General features: G+C 39.6%; 1 protein-coding gene across 3 annotated transcripts in view; it reads right to left on the bottom strand.

Annotated features, from left to right (window-relative positions):
- Positions 1 to 19,163, bottom strand: part of LOC124410663 (protein MTSS 2) — a 64,861-nt gene that overhangs the window by 18,117 nt on the left and 27,581 nt on the right. Inside the window, exons 5-14 of one of the 3 annotated variants that reach the window (XM_046889209.1) lie at positions 18,951 to 19,042; positions 14,723 to 14,991; positions 14,530 to 14,637; positions 14,243 to 14,434; positions 13,621 to 13,755; positions 13,220 to 13,376; positions 12,787 to 13,104; positions 12,564 to 12,700; positions 12,318 to 12,480; positions 11,923 to 12,018 (exon numbers count right to left, since the gene is read on the bottom strand). In XM_046889209.1, coding sequence (XP_046745165.1) covers positions 11,923 to 12,018; positions 12,318 to 12,480; positions 12,564 to 12,700; positions 12,787 to 13,104; positions 13,220 to 13,376; positions 13,621 to 13,755; positions 14,243 to 14,434; positions 14,530 to 14,637; positions 14,723 to 14,991; positions 18,951 to 19,042 — 1,667 coding nt within the window. The remainder of the gene's footprint in view (positions 1 to 11,922; positions 12,019 to 12,317; positions 12,481 to 12,563; positions 12,701 to 12,786; positions 13,105 to 13,219; positions 13,377 to 13,620; positions 13,756 to 14,242; positions 14,435 to 14,529; positions 14,638 to 14,722; positions 14,992 to 18,950; positions 19,043 to 19,163) is intronic. The other 2 variants (XM_046889210.1, XM_046889211.1) reach the window with 2 other exon arrangements.

The raw sequence follows: 19,163 nt of genomic DNA, 5'->3' as shown, positions 1-19,163 counted from the left end.
TCCGGAGTAAATCGACCCCCAGGAACTCAAAAAACACACGAAAAAGAGCGTAGGACCAACAGCAGAGAAATGAGGACGAAAATAAGCAGTTTTTCGCCTGTAACTTTTGATCCGTTGCTCGCAGCGTATTGGGACTGCGCTTAATCGATTCCTCTCGCAAAATTACGTCGGAATAGTGCCTGAAAGAATTAATTGCAGCACTTTTCAAAGTCGTCGAAATTTTCACCAAAAATGCAAAGGGGTTAGCCTTGGATTTTTTTTGGCCGAAAAATCTTTTGTCTTGGAATCGATTTGTATGACCCTTTCCGGAGTAAATCGACCCCCAGGAACTCAAAAAACACACGAAAAAGAGCGTAGGACCAACAGCAGAGAAATGAGGACGAAAATAAGCAGTTTTTCGCCTGTAACTTTTGATCCGTTGCTCGCAGCGTATTGGGACTGCGCTTAATCGATTCCTCTCGCAAAATTACGTCGGAATAGTGCCTGAAAGAATTAATTGCAGCACTTTTCAAAGTCGTCGAAATTTTCACCAAAAATGCAAAGGGGTTAGCCTTGGATTTTTTTTGGCCGAAAAATCTTTTGTCTTGGAATCGATTTGTATGACCCTTTCCGGAGTAAATCGACCCCCAGGAACTCAAAAAACACACGAAAAAGAGCGTAGGACCAACAGCAGAGAAATGAGGACGAAAATAAGCAGTTTTTCGCCTGTAACTTTTGATCCGTTGCTCGCAGCGTATTGGGACTGCGCTTAATCGATTCCTCTCGCAAAATTACGTCGGAATAGTGCCTGAAAGAATTAATTGCAGCACTTTTCAAAGTCGTCGAAATTTTCACCAAAAATGCAAAGGGGTTAGCCTTGGATTTTTTTTGGCCGAAAAATCTTTTGTCTTGGAATCGATTTGTATGACCCTTTCCGGAGTAAATCGACCCCCAGGAACTCAAAAAACACACGAAAAAGAGCGTAGGACCAACAGCAGAGAAATGAGGACGAAAATAAGCAGTTTTTCGCCTGTAACTTTTGATCCGTTGCTCGCAGCGTATTGGGACTGCGCTTAATCGATTCCTCTCGCAAAATTACGTCGGAATAGTGCCTGAAAGAATTAATTGCAGCACTTTTCAAAGTCGTCGAAATTTTCACCAAAAATGCAAAGGGGTTAGCCTTGGATTTTTTTTGGCCGAAAAATCTTTTGTCTTGGAATCGATTTGTATGACCCTTTCCGGAGTAAATCGACCCCCAGGAACTCAAAAAACACACGAAAAAGAGCGTAGGACCAACAGCAGAGAAATGAGGACGAAAATAAGCAGTTTTTCGCCTGTAACTTTTGATCCGTTGCTCGCAGCGTATTGGGACTGCGCTTAATCGATTCCTCTCGCAAAATTACGTCGGAATAGTGCCTGAAAGAATTAATTGCAGCACTTTTCAAAGTCGTCGAAATTTTCACCAAAAATGCAAAGGGGTTAGCCTTGGATTTTTTTTGGCCGAAAAATCTTTTGTCTTGGAATCGATTTGTATGACCCTTTCCGGAGTAAATCGACCCCCAGGAACTCAAAAAACACACGAAAAGAGCGTAGGACCAACAGCAGAGAAATGAGGACGAAAATAAGCAGTTTTTCGCCTGTAACTTTTGATCCGTTGCTCGCAGCGTATTGGGACTGCGCTTAATCGATTCCTCTCGCAAAATTACGTCGGAATAGTGCCTGAAAGAATTAATTGCAGCACTTTTCAAAGTCGTCGAAATTTTTACCAAAAATGCAAAGGGGTTAGCCTTGGATTTTTTTTGGCCGAAAAATCTTTTGTCTTGGAATCGATTTGTATGACCCTTTCCGGAGTAAATCGACCCCCAGAAATTCAAAAAACACACGAAAAAGAGCGTAGGGCCAACAGCAGAGAAATGAGGACGAAAATAAGCAGTTTTTCGCCTGTAACTTTTGATCCGTTGCTCGCAGCGTATTGGGACTGCGCTTAATCGATTCCTCTCGCAAAATTACGTCGGAATAGTGCCTGAAAGAATTAATTGCAGGACTTTTCAAAGTCGTCGAAATTTTCACCAAAAATGCAAAGGGGTTAGCCTTGGATTTTTTTTGGCCGAAAAATCTTTTGTCTTGGAATCGATTTGTATGACCCTTTCCGGAGTAAATCGACCCCCAGGAACTCAAAAAACACACGAAAAAGAGCGTAGGACCAACAGCAGAGAAATGAGGACGAAAATAAGCAGTTTTTCGCCTGTAACTTTTGATCCGTTGCTCGCAGCGTATTGGGACTGCGCTTAATCGATTCCTCTCGCAAAATTACGTCGGAATAGTGCCTGAAAGAATTAATTGCAGCACTTTTCAAAGTCGTCGAAATTTTCACCAAAAATGCAAAGGGGTTAGCCTTGGATTTTTTTTGGCCGAAAAATCTTTTGTCTTGGAATCGATTTGTATGACCCTTTCCGGAGTAAATCGACCCCCAGGAACTCAAAAAACACACGAAAAAGAGCGTAGGACCAACAGCAGAGAAATGAGGACGAAAATAAGCAGTTTTTCGCCTGTAACTTTTGATCCGTTGCTCGCAGCGTATTGGGACTGCGCTTAATCGATTCCTCTCGCAAAATTACGTCGGAATAGTGCCTGAAAGAATTAATTGCAGCACTTTTCAAAGTCGTCGAAATTTTTACCAAAAATGCAAAGGGGTTAGCCTTGGATTTTTTTTGGCCGAAAAATCTTTTGTCTTGGAATCGATTTGTATGACCCTTTCCGGAGTAAATCGACCCCCAGGAACTCAAAAAACACACGAAAAAGAGCGTAGGACCAACAGCAGAGAAATGAGGACGAAAATAAGCAGTTTTTCGCCTGTAACTTTTGATCCGTTGCTCGCAGCGTATTGGGACTGCGCTTAATCGATTCCTCTCGCAAAATTACGTCGGAATAGTGCCTGAAAGAATTAATTGCAGCACTTTTCAAAGTCGTCGAAATTTTTACCAAAAATGCAAAGGGGTTAGCCTTGGATTTTTTTTGGCCGAAAAATCTTTTGTCTTGGAATCGATTTGTATGACCCTTTCCGGAGTAAATCGACCCCCAGAAATTCAAAAAACACACGAAAAAGAGCGTAGGGCCAACAGCAGAGAAATGAGGACGAAAATAAGCAGTTTTTCGCCTGTAACTTTTGATCCGTTGCTCGCAGCGTATTGGGACTGCGCTTAATCGATTCCTCTCGCAAAATTACGTCGGAATAGTGCCTGAAAGAATTAATTGCAGGACTTTTCAAAGTCGTCGAAATTTTCACCAAAAATGCAAAGGGGTTAGCCTTGGATTTTTTTTGGCCGAAAAATCTTTTGTCTTGGAATCGATTTGTATGACCCTTTCCGGAGTAAATCGACCCCCAGGAACTCAAAAAACACACGAAAAAGAGCGTAGGACCAACAGCAGAGAAATGAGGACGAAAATAAGCAGTTTTTCGCCTGTAACTTTTGATCCGTTGCTCGCAGCGTATTGGGACTGCGCTTAATCGATTCCTCTCGCAAAATTACGTCGGAATAGTGCCTGAAAGAATTAATTGCAGCACTTTTCAAAGTCGTCGAAATTTTCACCAAAAATGCAAAGGGGTTAGCCTTGGATTTTTTTTGGCCGAAAAATCTTTTGTTTTGGAATCGATTTGTATGACCCTTTCCGGAGTAAATCGACCCCCAGGAACTCAAAAAACACACGAAAAAGAGCGTAGGACCAACAGCAGAGAAATGAGGACGAAAATAAGCAGTTTTTCGCCTGTAACTTTTGATCCGTTGCTCGCAGCGTATTGGGACTGCGCTTAATCGATTCCTCTCGCAAAATTACGTCGGAATAGTGCCTGAAAGAATTAATTGCAGCACTTTTCAAAGTCGTCGAAATTTTTACCAAAAATGCAAAGGGGTTAGCCTTGGATTTTTTTTGGCCGAAAAATCTTTTGTCTTGGAATCGATTTGTATGACCCTTTCCGGAGTAAATCGACCCCCAGAAATTCAAAAAACACACGAAAAAGAGCGTAGGGCCAACAGCAGAGAAATGAGGACGAAAATAAGCAGTTTTTCGCCTGTAACTTTTGATCCGTTGCTCGCAGCGTATTGGGACTGCGCTTAATCGATTCCTCTCGCAAAATTACGTCGGAATAGTGCCTGAAAGAATTAATTGCAGGACTTTTCAAAGTCGTCGAAATTTTCACCAAAAATGCAAAGGGGTTAGCCTTGGATTTTTTTTGGCCGAAAAATCTTTTGTCTTGGAATCGATTTGTATGACCCTTTCCGGAGTAAATCGACCCCCAGGAACTCAAAAAACACACGAAAAAGAGCGTAGGACCAACAGCAGAGAAATGAGGACGAAAATAAGCAGTTTTTCGCCTGTAACTTTTGATCCGTTGCTCGCAGCGTATTGGGACTGCGCTTAATCGATTCCTCTCGCAAAATTACGTCGGAATAGTGCCTGAAAGAATTAATTGCAGCACTTTTCAAAGTCGTCGAAATTTTCACCAAAAATGCAAAGGGGTTAGCCTTGGATTTTTTTTGGCCGAAAAATCTTTTGTCTTGGAATCGATTTGTATGACCCTTTCCGGAGTAAATCGACCCCCAGGAACTCAAAAAACACACGAAAAAGAGCGTAGGACCAACAGCAGAGAAATGAGGACGAAAATAAGCAGTTTTTCGCCTGTAACTTTTGATCCGTTGCTCGCAGCGTATTGGGACTGCGCTTAATCGATTCCTCTCGCAAAATTACGTCGGAATAGTGCCTGAAAGAATTAATTGCAGCACTTTTCAAAGTCGTCGAAATTTTTACCAAAAATGCAAAGGGGTTAGCCTTGGATTTTTTTTGGCCGAAAAATCTTTTGTCTTGGAATCGATTTGTATGACCCTTTCCGGAGTAAATCGACCCCCAGAAATTCAAAAAACACACGAAAAAGAGCGTAGGGCCAACAGCAGAGAAATGAGGACGAAAATAAGCAGTTTTTCGCCTGTAACTTTTGATCCGTTGCTCGCAGCGTATTGGGACTGCGCTTAATCGATTCCTCTCGCAAAATTACGTCGGAATAGTGCCTGAAAGAATTAATTGCAGGACTTTTCAAAGTCGTCGAAATTTTCACCAAAAATGCAAAGGGGTTAGCCTTGGATTTTTTTTGGCCGAAAAATCTTTTGTCTTGGAATCGATTTGTATGACCCTTTCCGGAGTAAATCGACCCCCAGGAACTCAAAAAACACACGAAAAAGAGCGTAGGACCAACAGCAGAGAAATGAGGACGAAAATAAGCAGTTTTTCGCCTGTAACTTTTGATCCGTTGCTCGCAGCGTATTGGGACTGCGCTTAATCGATTCCTCTCGCAAAATTACGTCGGAATAGTGCCTGAAAGAATTAATTGCAGCACTTTTCAAAGTCGTCGAAATTTTCACCAAAAATGCAAAGGGGTTAGCCTTGGATTTTTTTTGGCCGAAAAATCTTTTGTCTTGGAATCGATTTGTATGACCCTTTCCGGAGTAAATCGACCCCCAGGAACTCAAAAAACACACGAAAAAGAGCGTAGGACCAACAGCAGAGAAATGAGGACGAAAATAAGCAGTTTTTCGCCTGTAACTTTTGATCCGTTGCTCGCAGCGTATTGGGACTGCGCTTAATCGATTCCTCTCGCAAAATTACGTCGGAATAGTGCCTGAAAGAATTAATTGCAGCACTTTTCAAAGTCGTCGAAATTTTTACCAAAAATGCAAAGGGGTTAGCCTTGGATTTTTTTTGGCCGAAAAATCTTTTGTCTTGGAATCGATTTGTATGACCCTTTCCGGAGTAAATCGACCCCCAGGAACTCAAAAAACACACGAAAAAGAGCGTAGGACCAACAGCAGAGAAATGAGGACGAAAATAAGCAGTTTTTCGCCTGTAACTTTTGATCCGTTGCTCGCAGCGTATTGGGACTGCGCTTAATCGATTCCTCTCGCAAAATTACGTCGGAATAGTGCCTGAAAGAATTAATTGCAGCACTTTTCAAAGTCGTCGAAATTTTCACCAAAAATGCAAAGGGGTTAGCCTTGGATTTTTTTTGGCCGAAAAATCTTTTGTCTTGGAATCGATTTGTATGACCCTTTCCGGAGTAAATCGACCCCCAGGAACTCAAAAAACACACGAAAAAGAGCGTAGGACCAACAGCAGAGAAATGAGGACGAAAATAAGCAGTTTTTCGCCTGTAACTTTTGATCCGTTGCTCGCAGCGTATTGGGACTGCGCTTAATCGATTCCTCTCGCAAAATTGCGTCGGAATAGTGCCTGAAAGAATTAATTGCAGCACTTTTCAAAGTCGTCGAAATTTTCACCAAAAATGCAAAGGGGTTAGCCTTGGATTTTTTTTGGCCGAAAAATCTTTTGTCTTGGAATCGATTTGTATGACCCTTTCCGGAGTAAATCGACCCCCAGGAACTCAAAAAACACACGAAAAAGAGCGTAGGACCAACAGCAGAGAAATGAGGACGAAAATAAGCAGTTTTTCGCCTGTAACTTTTGATCCGTTGCTCGCAGCGTATTGGGACTGCGCTTAATCGATTCCTCTCGCAAAATTACGTCGGAATAGTGCCTGAAAGAATTAATTGCAGCACTTTTCAAAGTCGTCGAAATTTTCACCAAAAATGCAAAGGGGTTAGCCTTGGATTTTTTTTGGCCGAAAAATCTTTTGTCTTGGAATCGATTTGTATGACCCTTTCCGGAGTAAATCGACCCCCAGGAACTCAAAAAACACACGAAAAAGAGCGTAGGACCAACAGCAGAGAAATGAGGACGAAAATGAGCAGTTTTTCGCCTGTAACTTTTGATCCGTTGCTCGCAGCGTATTGGGACTGCGCTTAATCGATTCCTCTCGCAAAATTACGTCGGAATAGTGCCTGAAAGAATTAATTGCAGCACTTTTCAAAGTCGTCGAAATTTTCACCAAAAATGCAAAGGGGTTAGCCTTGGATTTTTTTTGGCCGAAAAATCTTTTGTCTTGGAATCGATTTGTATGACCCTTTCCGGAGTAAATCGACCCCCAGGAACTCAAAAAACACACGAAAAAGAGCGTAGGACCAACAGCAGAGAAATGAGGACGAAAATAAGCAGTTTTTCGCCTGTAACTTTTGATCCGTTGCTCGCAGCGTATTGGGACTGCGCTTAATCGATTCCTCTCGCAAAAATACGTCGGAATAGTGCCTGAAAGAATTAATTGCAGCACTTTTCAAAGTCGTCGAAATTTTTACCAAAAATGCAAAGGGGTTAGCCTTGGATTTTTTTTGGCCGAAAAATCTTTTGTCTTGGAATCGATTCGTATGACCCTTTCCGGAGTAAATCGACCCCCAGGAACTCAAAAAACACACGAAAAAGAGCGTAGGACCAACAGCAGAGAAATGAGGACGAAAATAAGCAGTTTTTCGCCTGTAACTTTTGATCCGTTGCTCGCAGCGTATTGGGACTGCGCCTAATCGATTCCTCTCGCAAAATTACGTCGGAATAGTGCCTGAAAGAATTAATTGCAGCACTTTTCAAAGTCGTCGAAATTTTCACCAAAAATGCAAAGGGGTTAGCCTTGGATTTTTTTTGGCCGAAAAATCTTTTGTCTTGGAATCGATTTGTATGACCCTTTCCGGAGTAAATCGACCCCCAGGAACTCAAAAAACACACGAAAAAGAGCGTAGGACCAACAGCAGAGAAATGAGGACGAAAATAAGCAGTTTTTCGCCTGTAACTTTTGATCCGTTGCTCGCAGCGTATTGGGACTGCGCTTAATCGATTCCTCTCGCAAAATTGCGTCGGAATAGTGCCTGAAAGAATTAATTGCAGCACTTTTCAAAGTCGTCGAAATTTTCACCAAAAATGCAAAGGGGTTAGCCTTGGATTTTTTTTGGCCGAAAAATCTTTTGTCTTGGAATCGATTTGTATGACCCTTTCCGGAGTAAATCGACCCCCAGGAACTCAAAAAACACACGAAAAAGAGCGTAGGACCAACAGCAGAGAAATGAGGACGAAAATAAGCAGTTTTTCGCCTGTAACTTTTGATCCGTTGCTCGCAGCGTATTGGGACTGCGCTTAATCGATTCCTCTCGCAAAATTACGTCGGAATAGTGCCTGAAAGAATTAATTGCAGCACTTTTCAAAGTCGTCGAAATTTTCACCAAAAATGCAAAGGGGTTAGCCTTGGATTTTTTTTGGCCGAAAAATCTTTTGTCTTGGAATCGATTTGTATGACCCTTTCCGGAGTAAATCGACCCCCAGGAACTCAAAAAACACACGAAAAAGAGCGTAGGACCAACAGCAGAGAAATGAGGACGAAAATGAGCAGTTTTTCGCCTGTAACTTTTGATCCGTTGCTCGCAGCGTATTGGGACTGCGCTTAATCGATTCCTCTCGCAAAATTACGTCGGAATAGTGCCTGAAAGAATTAATTGCAGCACTTTTCAAAGTCGTCGAAATTTTCACCAAAAATGCAAAGGGGTTAGCCTTGGATTTTTTTTGGCCGAAAAATCTTTTGTCTTGGAATCGATTTGTATGACCCTTTCCGGAGTAAATCGACCCCCAGGAACTCAAAAAACACACGAAAAAGAGCGTAGGACCAACAGCAGAGAAATGAGGACGAAAATAAGCAGTTTTTCGCCTGTAACTTTTGATCCGTTGCTCGCAGCGTATTGGGACTGCGCCTAATCGATTCCTCTCGCAAAATTACGTCGGAATAGTGCCTGAAAGAATTAATTGCAGCACTTTTCAAAGTCGTCGAAATTTTCACCAAAAATGCAAAGGGGTTAGCCTTGGATTTTTTTTGGCCGAAAAATCTTTTGTCTTGGAATCGATTTGTATGACCCTTTCCGGAGTAAATCGACCCCCAGGAACTCAAAAAACACACGAAAAAGAGCGTAGGACCAACAGCAGAGAAATGAGGACGAAAATAAGCAGTTTTTCGCCTGTAACTTTTGATCCGTTGCTCGCAGCGTATTGGGACTGCGCTTAATCGATTCCTCTCGCAAAATTACGTCGGAATAGTGCCTGAAAGAATTAATTGCAGCACTTTTCAAAGTCGTCGAAATTTTCACCAAAAATGCAAAGGGGTTAGCCTTGGATTTTTTTTGGCCGAAAAATCTTTTGTCTTGGAATCGATTTGTATGACCCTTTCCGGAGTAAATCGACCCCCAGGAACTCAAAAAACACACGAAAAAGAGCGTAGGACCAACAGCAGAGAAATGAGGACGAAAATAAGCAGTTTTTCGCCTGTAACTTTTGATCCGTTGCTCGCAGCGTATTGGGACTGCGCTTAATCGATTCCTCTCGCAAAATTACGTCGGAATAGTGCCTGAAAGAATTAATTGCAGCACTTTTCAAAGTCGTCGAAATTTTCACCAAAAATGCAAAGGGGTTAGCCTTGGATTTTTTTTGGCCGAAAAATCTTTTGTCTTGGAATCGATTTGTATGACCCTTTCCGGAGTAAATCGACCCCCAGGAACTCAAAAAACACACGAAAAAGAGCGTAGGACCAACAGCAGAGAAATGAGGACGAAAATAAGCAGTTTTTCGCCTGTAACTTTTGATCCGTTGCTCGCAGCGTATTGGGACTGCGCTTAATCGATTCCTCTCGCAAAATTACGTCGGAATAGTGCCTGAAAGAATTAATTGCAGCACTTTTCAAAGTCGTCGAAATTTTCACCAAAAATGCAAAGGGGTTAGCCTTGGATTTTTTTTGGCCGAAAAATCTTTTGTCTTGGAATCGATTTGTATGACCCTTTCCGGAGTAAATCGACCCCCAGGAACTCAAAAAACACACGAAAAAGAGCGTAGGACCAACAGCAGAGAAATGAGGACGAAAATAAGCAGTTTTTCGCCTGTAACTTTTGATCCGTTGCTCGCAGCGTTTCGGGACTGCGCTTAATCGATTCCTCTCGCAAAATTACGTCGGAATAGTGCCTGAAAGAATTAATTGCAGCACTTTTCAAAGTCGTCGAAATTTTCACCAAAAATGCAAAGGGGTTAGCCTTGGATTTTTTTTGGCCGAAAAATCTTTTGTCTTGGAATCGATTTGTATGACCCTTTCCGGAGTAAATCGACCCCCAGGAACTCAAAAAACACACGAAAAAGAGCGTAGGACCAACAGCAGAGAAATGAGGACGAAAATAAGCAGTTTTTCGCCTGTAACTTTTGATCCGTTGCTCGCAGCGTATTGGGACTGCGCTTAATCGATTCCTCTCGCAAAATTACGTCGGAATAGTGCCTGAAAGAATTAATTGCAGCACTTTTCAAAGTCGTCGAAATTTTCACCAAAAATGCAAAGGGGTTAGCCTTGGATTTTTTTTGGCCGAAAAATCTTTTGTCTTGGAATCGATTTGTATGACCCTTTCCGGAGTAAATCGACCCCCAGGAACTCAAAAAACACACGAAAAAGAGCGTAGGACCAACAGCAGAGAAATGAGGACGAAAATAAGCAGTTTTTCGCCTGTAACTTTTGATCCGTTGCTCGCAGCGTATTGGGACTGCGCTTAATCGATTCCTCTCGCAAAATTACGTCGGAATAGTGCCTGAAAGAATTAATTGCAGCACTTTTCAAAGTCGTCGAAATTTTCGCCAAAAATCCAGAGGGGTTAGCCCTACTTTCATTTTGGCAGAAAAATCCATAGTCTCAGAATCGATTTGTATGACCCTCGCTCGACCTATTGAACCTCCAGGAAACCAGAAAACACAATGAAATTAATGTAGGATCAACAGCAGAGAAATGACGGAGGAATGACCAGCAGCAGCAAAACTGAAAAAACGGAACTTCCGTTCTTCGACTGTTACTTTTGATAATTTGCTCGCAGGGTATTGGGACTGCATGCAATTGATTTCTTTCGCAAAATCACGTCGGAGTAGAGCATGAAAGATCAGTTTTTAGCATTCTTCAAATCAGTCGAAAATTTCAAAAAAAAAATCCAAAGGGGTTAGCCTTACTCTTTTTTGGCAAAAGAATCTATTGTGTCGGAATCGATATGTATGCCCCCTCTTAGACTAATCGATCCCCCAGGAACCCAGAAAATACATAAAAAATAGCCTAGGACCAAAGGCAGTTAAATTACGAAAAAACGACCGGTAACCGAAAAATAACGAAAGAAGTTTTCTTAGCATTGTCTGCAACATTTGATCTTGGCGAAAATTATTTCGTTTTTCTAAATCATGCTGGCTTCACGGAGCTTAATTCAGGTTTTTCGAGGGGAAACAGAGGACGGTTCAACTCAAAATAAGACCGTATAAAGTTTTCAAAATTCTTTCACATTCACGAAGAAAAAAGCAAATCAGCGGACGCTACACTTTTCCGACGTGGACTTACAATTTAAGTCGATAGATTTCAAATGCGCAAAACGGCATAATAGCCACAATCTACATTCAGTCCTGAACAAAAACACGCAAAACCCTTTTGTCTTGCGGAAAGGTAAAGAAATGACATGAAATCGTGATGTTTCTGGCGCAATTTTGGAGATTTTATACATTTTCATATATTAGCTTACATCTGAAGTCTCACAAAAAGTTTTCATTGCCAATTTGATTGAAAATACGGCTGTCATATTTGCTTATCTATTTCAGAAATCATTAAAAATATGTGGTTTTCAAGGGAAAATGGAAAAGAATTAGGGTAACGTCAGAGAAAAAGGGGAACCACTGTGAAGCCTGCATATGTAACATAAGCTAAATATAAAGCCTGAAGCATTTGCATTTCCTTTACAATAGCCTTATTTTACTTATGCTTAAAAAAAAAAAAAAAACTCGCATGCACCTACGGTTATCAATTATTGAAAATTTATATCAAAGTTTCAACACATTTTATTTGTAACAGTCCATCAAATCCTAATTTTTAAATAACCATAGTGATTGTTCATGCTCGTAACATTACAGTAGTAATGATGTGTAAATAGGCCGCAAGATGAAAGCAGAATATGGGGATGCAGGACTCACCACTCATGGACACTGGACGACGTGATGATACGTTCGTAGCATTCTGATGTCGCAAAATACACTCGAAACCAGAACGTTCTTCGTTGTCCATAGCAACTACACAAACACATGCAGAGCATATAAGCCATTCAAGACAAGTCATAAAAAAAAAGCTGGACAACAATGAAATGCTCGACAAAATAATTACTAATATGATATCAGACACGGAAAACAACAAAATTTTCAATTTTTATCCACATCTCAAAATGAAAAAAAATAACAAACAAAAACACTCAACATCATACCATCACGTTCCAAATATCTGCATTTAATGCAAAAATGCTTTCTAATACGTGCGAAATGAATGTTCGGAGCTACAATGATGCATGTTCAAATATGCGACCAAAATTCCGTACCTTTCTCCTGTTGATTGCTTGTATTTTCTTCCTCAGCTCCTTGAGATGGATTTTGGGAAAGCTGTTGAACGTGAGGAAGAGTTGTCTGACTACCGTAACCACTGCTAGACTCCAGACTGGACTCAGACGTTAAACTGCCACCATCCTTTTCCGGAGCATCGGCCTATGATAAATAATTATTGAAAAGTCTTGAAACCAGTAAATCGCAAGAAGGTAAATCAAACTCTGCTCCACCAGTACACATACCTTATCACTAATGGCGCCAGAAGTTGGCGGTGGTGGAGGTGGAAGTTGTTGCATTTCCTGGGCACGACTAGCAGCCAGGTTAGCCAGTTCGTGCATATTAACGTACATCGGTTGCTGAAGCTGATGTGTAGTCAATTCTGAAAATCATTTTTGACAAGTTTAGATCCAGTCGATTCGCAACAAAGTGGTGTAATTAGAAATCAAAATATGAGTCAATATAAACCTTTGGCTAAGTGTGCGGGCAAAGGTAGCTTAGGTTTTCCCCTGGGACTTCCCGGCGGTTCATTTTTTGCCGGAACAACGGGCCGTTCAAGGCTAGAGCAGCGGCTCGGTATTGGTGGCCTGTTATTTCTCATTTGCACACGATTTTGTTGATTTTGTAAATGAGTGTGTTGTTGGTTCGAAGACGAACACGACGAAGACGATGATACTGGAGACGCCGGTTGACTGTGACAGCAGGTTGTGCCTGTGCCAGTCCCCTCTGGTGCTTGGAAGGTGTAAACACTAAGCGCGGGACGTTGGTGATGTCCTTTTTCATACGCTGAAACAGATTCAATACTTTTCATTTCCAATTTTTCTATTAAGAAAGTTTGATAACATCAACTGCCAAGAATATCAAATCCATATATTCAAAGACAGAAACATCATCATCTCACCGGAAGATATAGTATGCGGTCGTTCGTTGACCACATTTTGGCTTTGCCTGTCGAATTGAATGGAAGACTCCTGTAGATCTGGCCATGTAGAAGTCGTCACAGGCCTCATCGTAGTCGATCCTGTACTCTGGTTACTATGGGAAGATACATTGGATACCTAGAAACAAATGTTTGTTATTGAACGCAATTTATATTGAATGTCACACAATGAAAATGTGTTTAAAAGAAGAAGAGGCTTTAATTTCACGTTTCGTTTTACAAAGAAAATGCAGTTTGTCCTTCTCATTGTATAAAAAAAAGTCAACTTAATTACACAAAAAAACGAATCAACTTAAGAATAAAAAATACAATGTACATTAGCCAGAAAGATAGTATTAATATTTCTATCGAATATTTTTTACCTGATGTTCAGTGATCGGTTGAGCATATAGAGTATCTTGAGAAGTGAACCCAGAATCTCGTGAACATCCACTGGCCAAGTGGCGCATTGTGACCATCCCACTTGTGCTGATTGGCCTTACAGATACACCAACAGGCTACACAGTACAACATCAACTACTTGCATTCATTTGCTAAGCTATAGCGACACTGACTTTAAATAAACTCATAAAATATAAGCATAAAATAAATAAATGATAAATTATTGAATAAATAATATGCATATATCCTCCGTTTCTCTCTTAGTGTGTTAACAAAATAGATGTTGAAAAAGCAGAAGAAAAAAGTGAATTGAAATTCATCTAAATGCGATAATACTAACATACGCTAAAAACTCTTTCGTGCATGCTGCTAATAAATTAATAATAATTAAACAACGAAAAAAATAAATCAATAAATATGTATAACGAAACCAACGAGTTTCAAGTATGTCGCTAGAATCGCTGGCGAATGAAAAGAAGAGATGAACGAATTCTACAATATACAATGCCGAGTAGGGAAGTAACAACTATAGCATTTACAATACTGAGATACAGAAAGAACCGGACAATGCGAACGAACTGATAAACACGGTTAATTCTTTACCTGAGACAAAGATCTGTGCCAGGGATGTCCGGAAGGACTTGGATGACTTTTGCACGAGCCGCTGCTGCTGCTGGTCAGCGAACTGATGGAGCACATAGAACTCTTTCGTGATCCCAAAGACAACGAGGGACTGGAAGGTGGCGTGGTCAGCGACCACTGTGTTGTGTCGCATCCCTTGATATCCGAGATCACCTGAAAGACACGCAAAGCTTAATATAAAATGAACACGAAAATGTGGACGGTATATTAAAAGCACAAACAGCTATGGAAATTAAGATTACAATTACCTGTTCGGAGGCAGGCGGTAAGTGATTTGGCGAAGCTGTATGCCTCTGCAATTGATCGGATACTTCTTGAAGGTGTGTCAACTCCATGAGCATAGCGATTTCTTCGTCCTAATTATAAATCACAATTATTAATTAGTTCTTTACGAGAATGATTTTATTCTAACAATAATCTCTCTCCAAATTCGATACTGACCAATACAGGTTTAAGGAACCTGGCGAGTAAACAAAAACGACCGCGTTCCTCGACGAGAGCGGCTCTCACAGCTTTCCTCTCAGTTTCTTCCAAACTGATTCGTTTTTCCCTTACTACTGCTGCCGATGACTCGAGCAGTTTACACAGTTCCAAATCACCGCCGGTACATTGTCCCTGAGCCTGTCCGTGAATCTTTCGAGCCTTCTTTTTCTGCAGCCGCAGAGTATCCGTCGATCGTTTTTTCAGTTCTGTTTTTGCTTTTTTGTATTCTGGAATAGAAAGAAGCATGCCGATAAAGAAAAACTGTTTTCTAAAAAGTTGTATCCAAAAGTTGGATGTACATTAAAGATTAAAAAACAAAAAATTACAACATTCCAATTTCTTTAAACTATATTAGGTATAAATTGCTGCCATTTAAAGTTAAAAAAAAGTGCAGAAATGATCTCTTTTCCTTATATTCGCGTTATCTCCGAGTATCAAAATAAAATTTAATATGACTACCCAAGTTTTTCGAACAGCACAATTTCAGCCTAGGTATCGTCGCTGCCGCCTTAGGCTACAAAAGGGGTTGTTCAACCCCTAAAATAACGTGTGCACACGATGGTGCCTTTAGCATGTGAAAATGTCATTATTGTAACGCACCCTGCTTATCTAGGATGTAGGTAGGCATGGGCGCGTTGAAAGATGATTCATTGTTATTTGTATTTAAAACGCAAAGGGGTTGCCTGCAGTGTCACGTTTCCTGCACACTACATTATTATATATATTCTAACGTGCATTCGTCTCTTTCCCTCCAGCAGCAGCAGCAGCCGCAGCAGCATCATCATCAGCAAGAGGGGTGAAAGGCCTACTAGGGGAATTCGTAATAACTGAGCCTTCTATTAGCATATTAATCATTCATAAAATTATACGCATATCCGACGTCTTTTCAAAGCGACAAAAAGGAGGAAAACTTTTTTTTTTATCTAGTCCGAAAACAAGAAAAAGGCATTGAAAAAATAAGACGACAAGAAAAAAAAATATATATATGCAGGCTCTCTTTCTTTCATTTTTTTTCTTCTTCTTCTTCTTCTTGCATTCTTCGTTTTCTCGTTTCTTCAACGACTTTCGTTCGCGTTATCAGCCCACGTGTCTGAACATTTAACTCGGAACGAAAGAAGAGAAGCAAAAAAAAAAAAAGAAAAAAATTGAGTTGTGAATTTATTTTTCAGTTACCACCACCATCACCACTTTACGATTTTTTTATAGTATAACAATTAATGATTTTAACCCTTATATTACAACCAATAAATCTGACCAACTAAATAAACCTAATTATAAATAAAATAGCGATCTTCTGTTCCGCCTTTCTCTCTCTTTGCTTTGTCTCTCCTGAATTTCGACGCTTTATTTATTTATTTATCATGCAGAATCGATCGACATGCCCACTATACTCTCTCTATAGTCTGTTCAAAAATAGAAATGAATAATCCTTTGGTAATCCGTCCATAAGCAGATGTTATTTAGGCGTAGATAAATAAAACGAATAAAAAGAAAGAAGAAAAAAATCAATACGCGATTAGCTAACCGAGCATGCATGCAGCAGTAACATCATCACCGCATCGGTTATACCTATATATTTTTTAATTTGCATCGAAATACTTGACCTCGACCAATAAAGTTGAATGTTTCTAGCGGTAATAAACAGACAAATAACAACAACAACAACAATAATAATAATAATAATAAGTTGACAACAAGGATATAAATCACAAGATTCACCGAGTTCTTTAAACTACCGGAATACTTGCAAAATAATATTCCTGGATTCTGGACAGTGAAGCAACACAAGTGGATAAACTTTTCGTTGTAAATTGTGCAATATGACTGTATATGTATGTGTGTGTATATATATATAGATATATAAGAGATCGCGCAATGACCGTTTAGTCGTATTAAAACGGAAACTTTTATCTTATAACGGAGAGGAAACGAGAAATAATATCACGTCGTACACGATGTTCAGTTTCACCAAATACTAAAGCCGATGTCTGTGTGTGTATAGGCATATAAATATATATTCACGGTATAAACCAAGGACTTGGAAGGATCGCGGCATTTTAGTAGAGCGCGATGTAGGAGATGTACAACCGTGATAAATGTTTCAAAGAGACGGGTTTGAAATTGAAAGGTCGTGAGAATAGTGCGACTCTCCAATTCTATATAAACTATGTACTTCACTTCGTCTATGAACCGCACGTTGCCAATCGGCAGTTTGAATAAAATTACAAGGAATTAGGTTGAGGTACTTTTGATATTGGTATTGTATTAATAAATAAATACATTAATGAATGAATAAATAAATAAATAAATAAACAATTCAATTATATAATATGTATATAAATATTTTATATGTATATAAATTTTTATATGTTTTATTTTTATTAGTTTGTTATTTTTTTAATTTAGTACGTTGATAAGTTTGAATGACATTATCATTCGAATAATATTTTATAATGTTAAGAGTGAAAATGAATAAACGTGTAGTTTAAAATTTTTAGTCAAATATATATTTGTATTTTCATATTATAAGAATTTGAAATTTTACTGAATAGAAAGTTAATTTTTTTCAAAATTTTTTCTCAATCCGAACTTTGCTCTACATCGTAACTTCCGACAATTCGAAACTTTGTTGTTTCTTCAAGATTTGATTTCTTTACTTCAAAAGTTTCGCCAGAAAATAATTCGTAATTAAGCGTTTCCGGGACTCCACCCCGCCCCGGCTAAACGGAATTTCGAAATATCCAAATTCCAAATGTGAAAGAATAAATTGTGTAGTCAGAATTCCAACAATTCCGCACGCACTTGTCTTATCCAAACTTGTCCCATTTCAAAATTTCAAAATTCTACGAGAATCGAATTTTCGTCTATTTGAAAATTCTATGCAATTTCTTTACCCTCAGCAATTTCACATTTTGTCTGACCTCACTCCCGAATCACGAGCAGCTCAAAGATCGACTTGCACCGTTCCTCCATACAGGCGAGTGAACAATAGGAAGAAAAGTAAAAGAAATGGGAAAAAAAATAAAATAAAAAGAAAGAGTATAAAAGTGTATAAGTGCGCAAGAGGGGCGAATTTCCCTCTTAGAATGAATCGAGTCGGGTTTTCCCCTAGCGGCGGGCATCTTGGTAATCATGCGACTAGGGGCGCAAAATAGGTAAAAGGGGATGAAAAGAGGAAGGAGGAAAGAGAAAAGAGAAAAGAGAAAAGAGAAAAGAGAAAAGAGAAAAGAGAAAAGAGCGAGCGCGCAAGGGTTTCCAGATCGGAAACGAGAGTCGAAGAACCCCGCAAGGGTCGAATTGAACTCCGGGTGGTGGTGGTGGTGGTGGTGGTGGTGGTGGTGGTGGTGGTGGTGGTGGTGGTGGTGCAGAAGAAGAAGAAGAAGAAGAAGCAGCGGCTGGATGGCCAATAAAGGGCACACCAAGGTACCTCCAATTATTACACCAGTTGAACCCTTCCCTAATTGACTTTGATCAACCGGAAGTTGCTCTCTCGACCATGTAAACCAGGTACATATTCGCCATATAGGTATGCATACATATATATATATATATATATATATATATATATATATATATATCGTATAATATATTAGAGGTGGGTGTAAAAATAACCATAAGAACAAGTGTACAAGATGAAATTTCACACCTGCACGCACTTTTTGTTTTTGTTTTTTTTTTTTTTATCATTATTTTCTTTCCACTACATAAAGTTTCAATTTTTTTCTTTAGGACGGCGGTGGAGGTGGTGGCGGCAAAAATTAATTTTTGTTTAAATTTTTTTTTTCTCTTCTTTCTATACGTGGTTTTAAAAATGAAAACTTGCTCGACTAGTTTTTGCACGGTTGTGCTTTCTTTTTTTTTTCGTTCTTGTTTTTTTTTTTTTTTTTTTCAAGTTTTTAAGTTTTTAAGTTTTTTTCCCTTGCTTTTTACGCAGACCTCCTCTTATTCTCTCTGCTGCGCGTTCGTTAATTAAAATAGACGATTGAATATTTCCCTCGTGTAATAATTTATATATAATATATATACACGTATATTAATGTTGTATAATTAAATCGCGTTACGCGCAATGCATTGTTGTACGTGCGTGTAACGTGAGTCTGCAAAACGAAGAAGAAGAAAAAGAAGAAGAAAGACGAAATATAAGTGTATAAATCGAAATTCGCTTAGTTTTTTTTTTAAAACTCACCTTTAGCGTGCTCCTTGTCCAAATTGACCAGTGATTTCTTCCAATCCTCAAGTTTCTCCTGAAGCGGCATAACGAGGCATTCCATGATGGCGCTGCGTCGAAGGAGAGGAGGAAATAAAAAAAGAAAGAAGAAAATGTTACGTGTGTACATACAGAGAGCAAGAAATAAAAGATGAAAAAAAAATAAAAATTTAAAAAAAAAAAAAAAAAAAA

The sequence above is a fragment of the Diprion similis genome, chromosome 9 (genome assembly GCF_021155765.1).
Source record: "Diprion similis isolate iyDipSimi1 chromosome 9, iyDipSimi1.1, whole genome shotgun sequence".
In the NCBI taxonomy this organism is placed as follows: Eukaryota; Metazoa; Arthropoda; class Insecta; order Hymenoptera; family Diprionidae; genus Diprion; species Diprion similis.
This window is presented reverse-complemented; position numbering and strand designations above follow the sequence as displayed.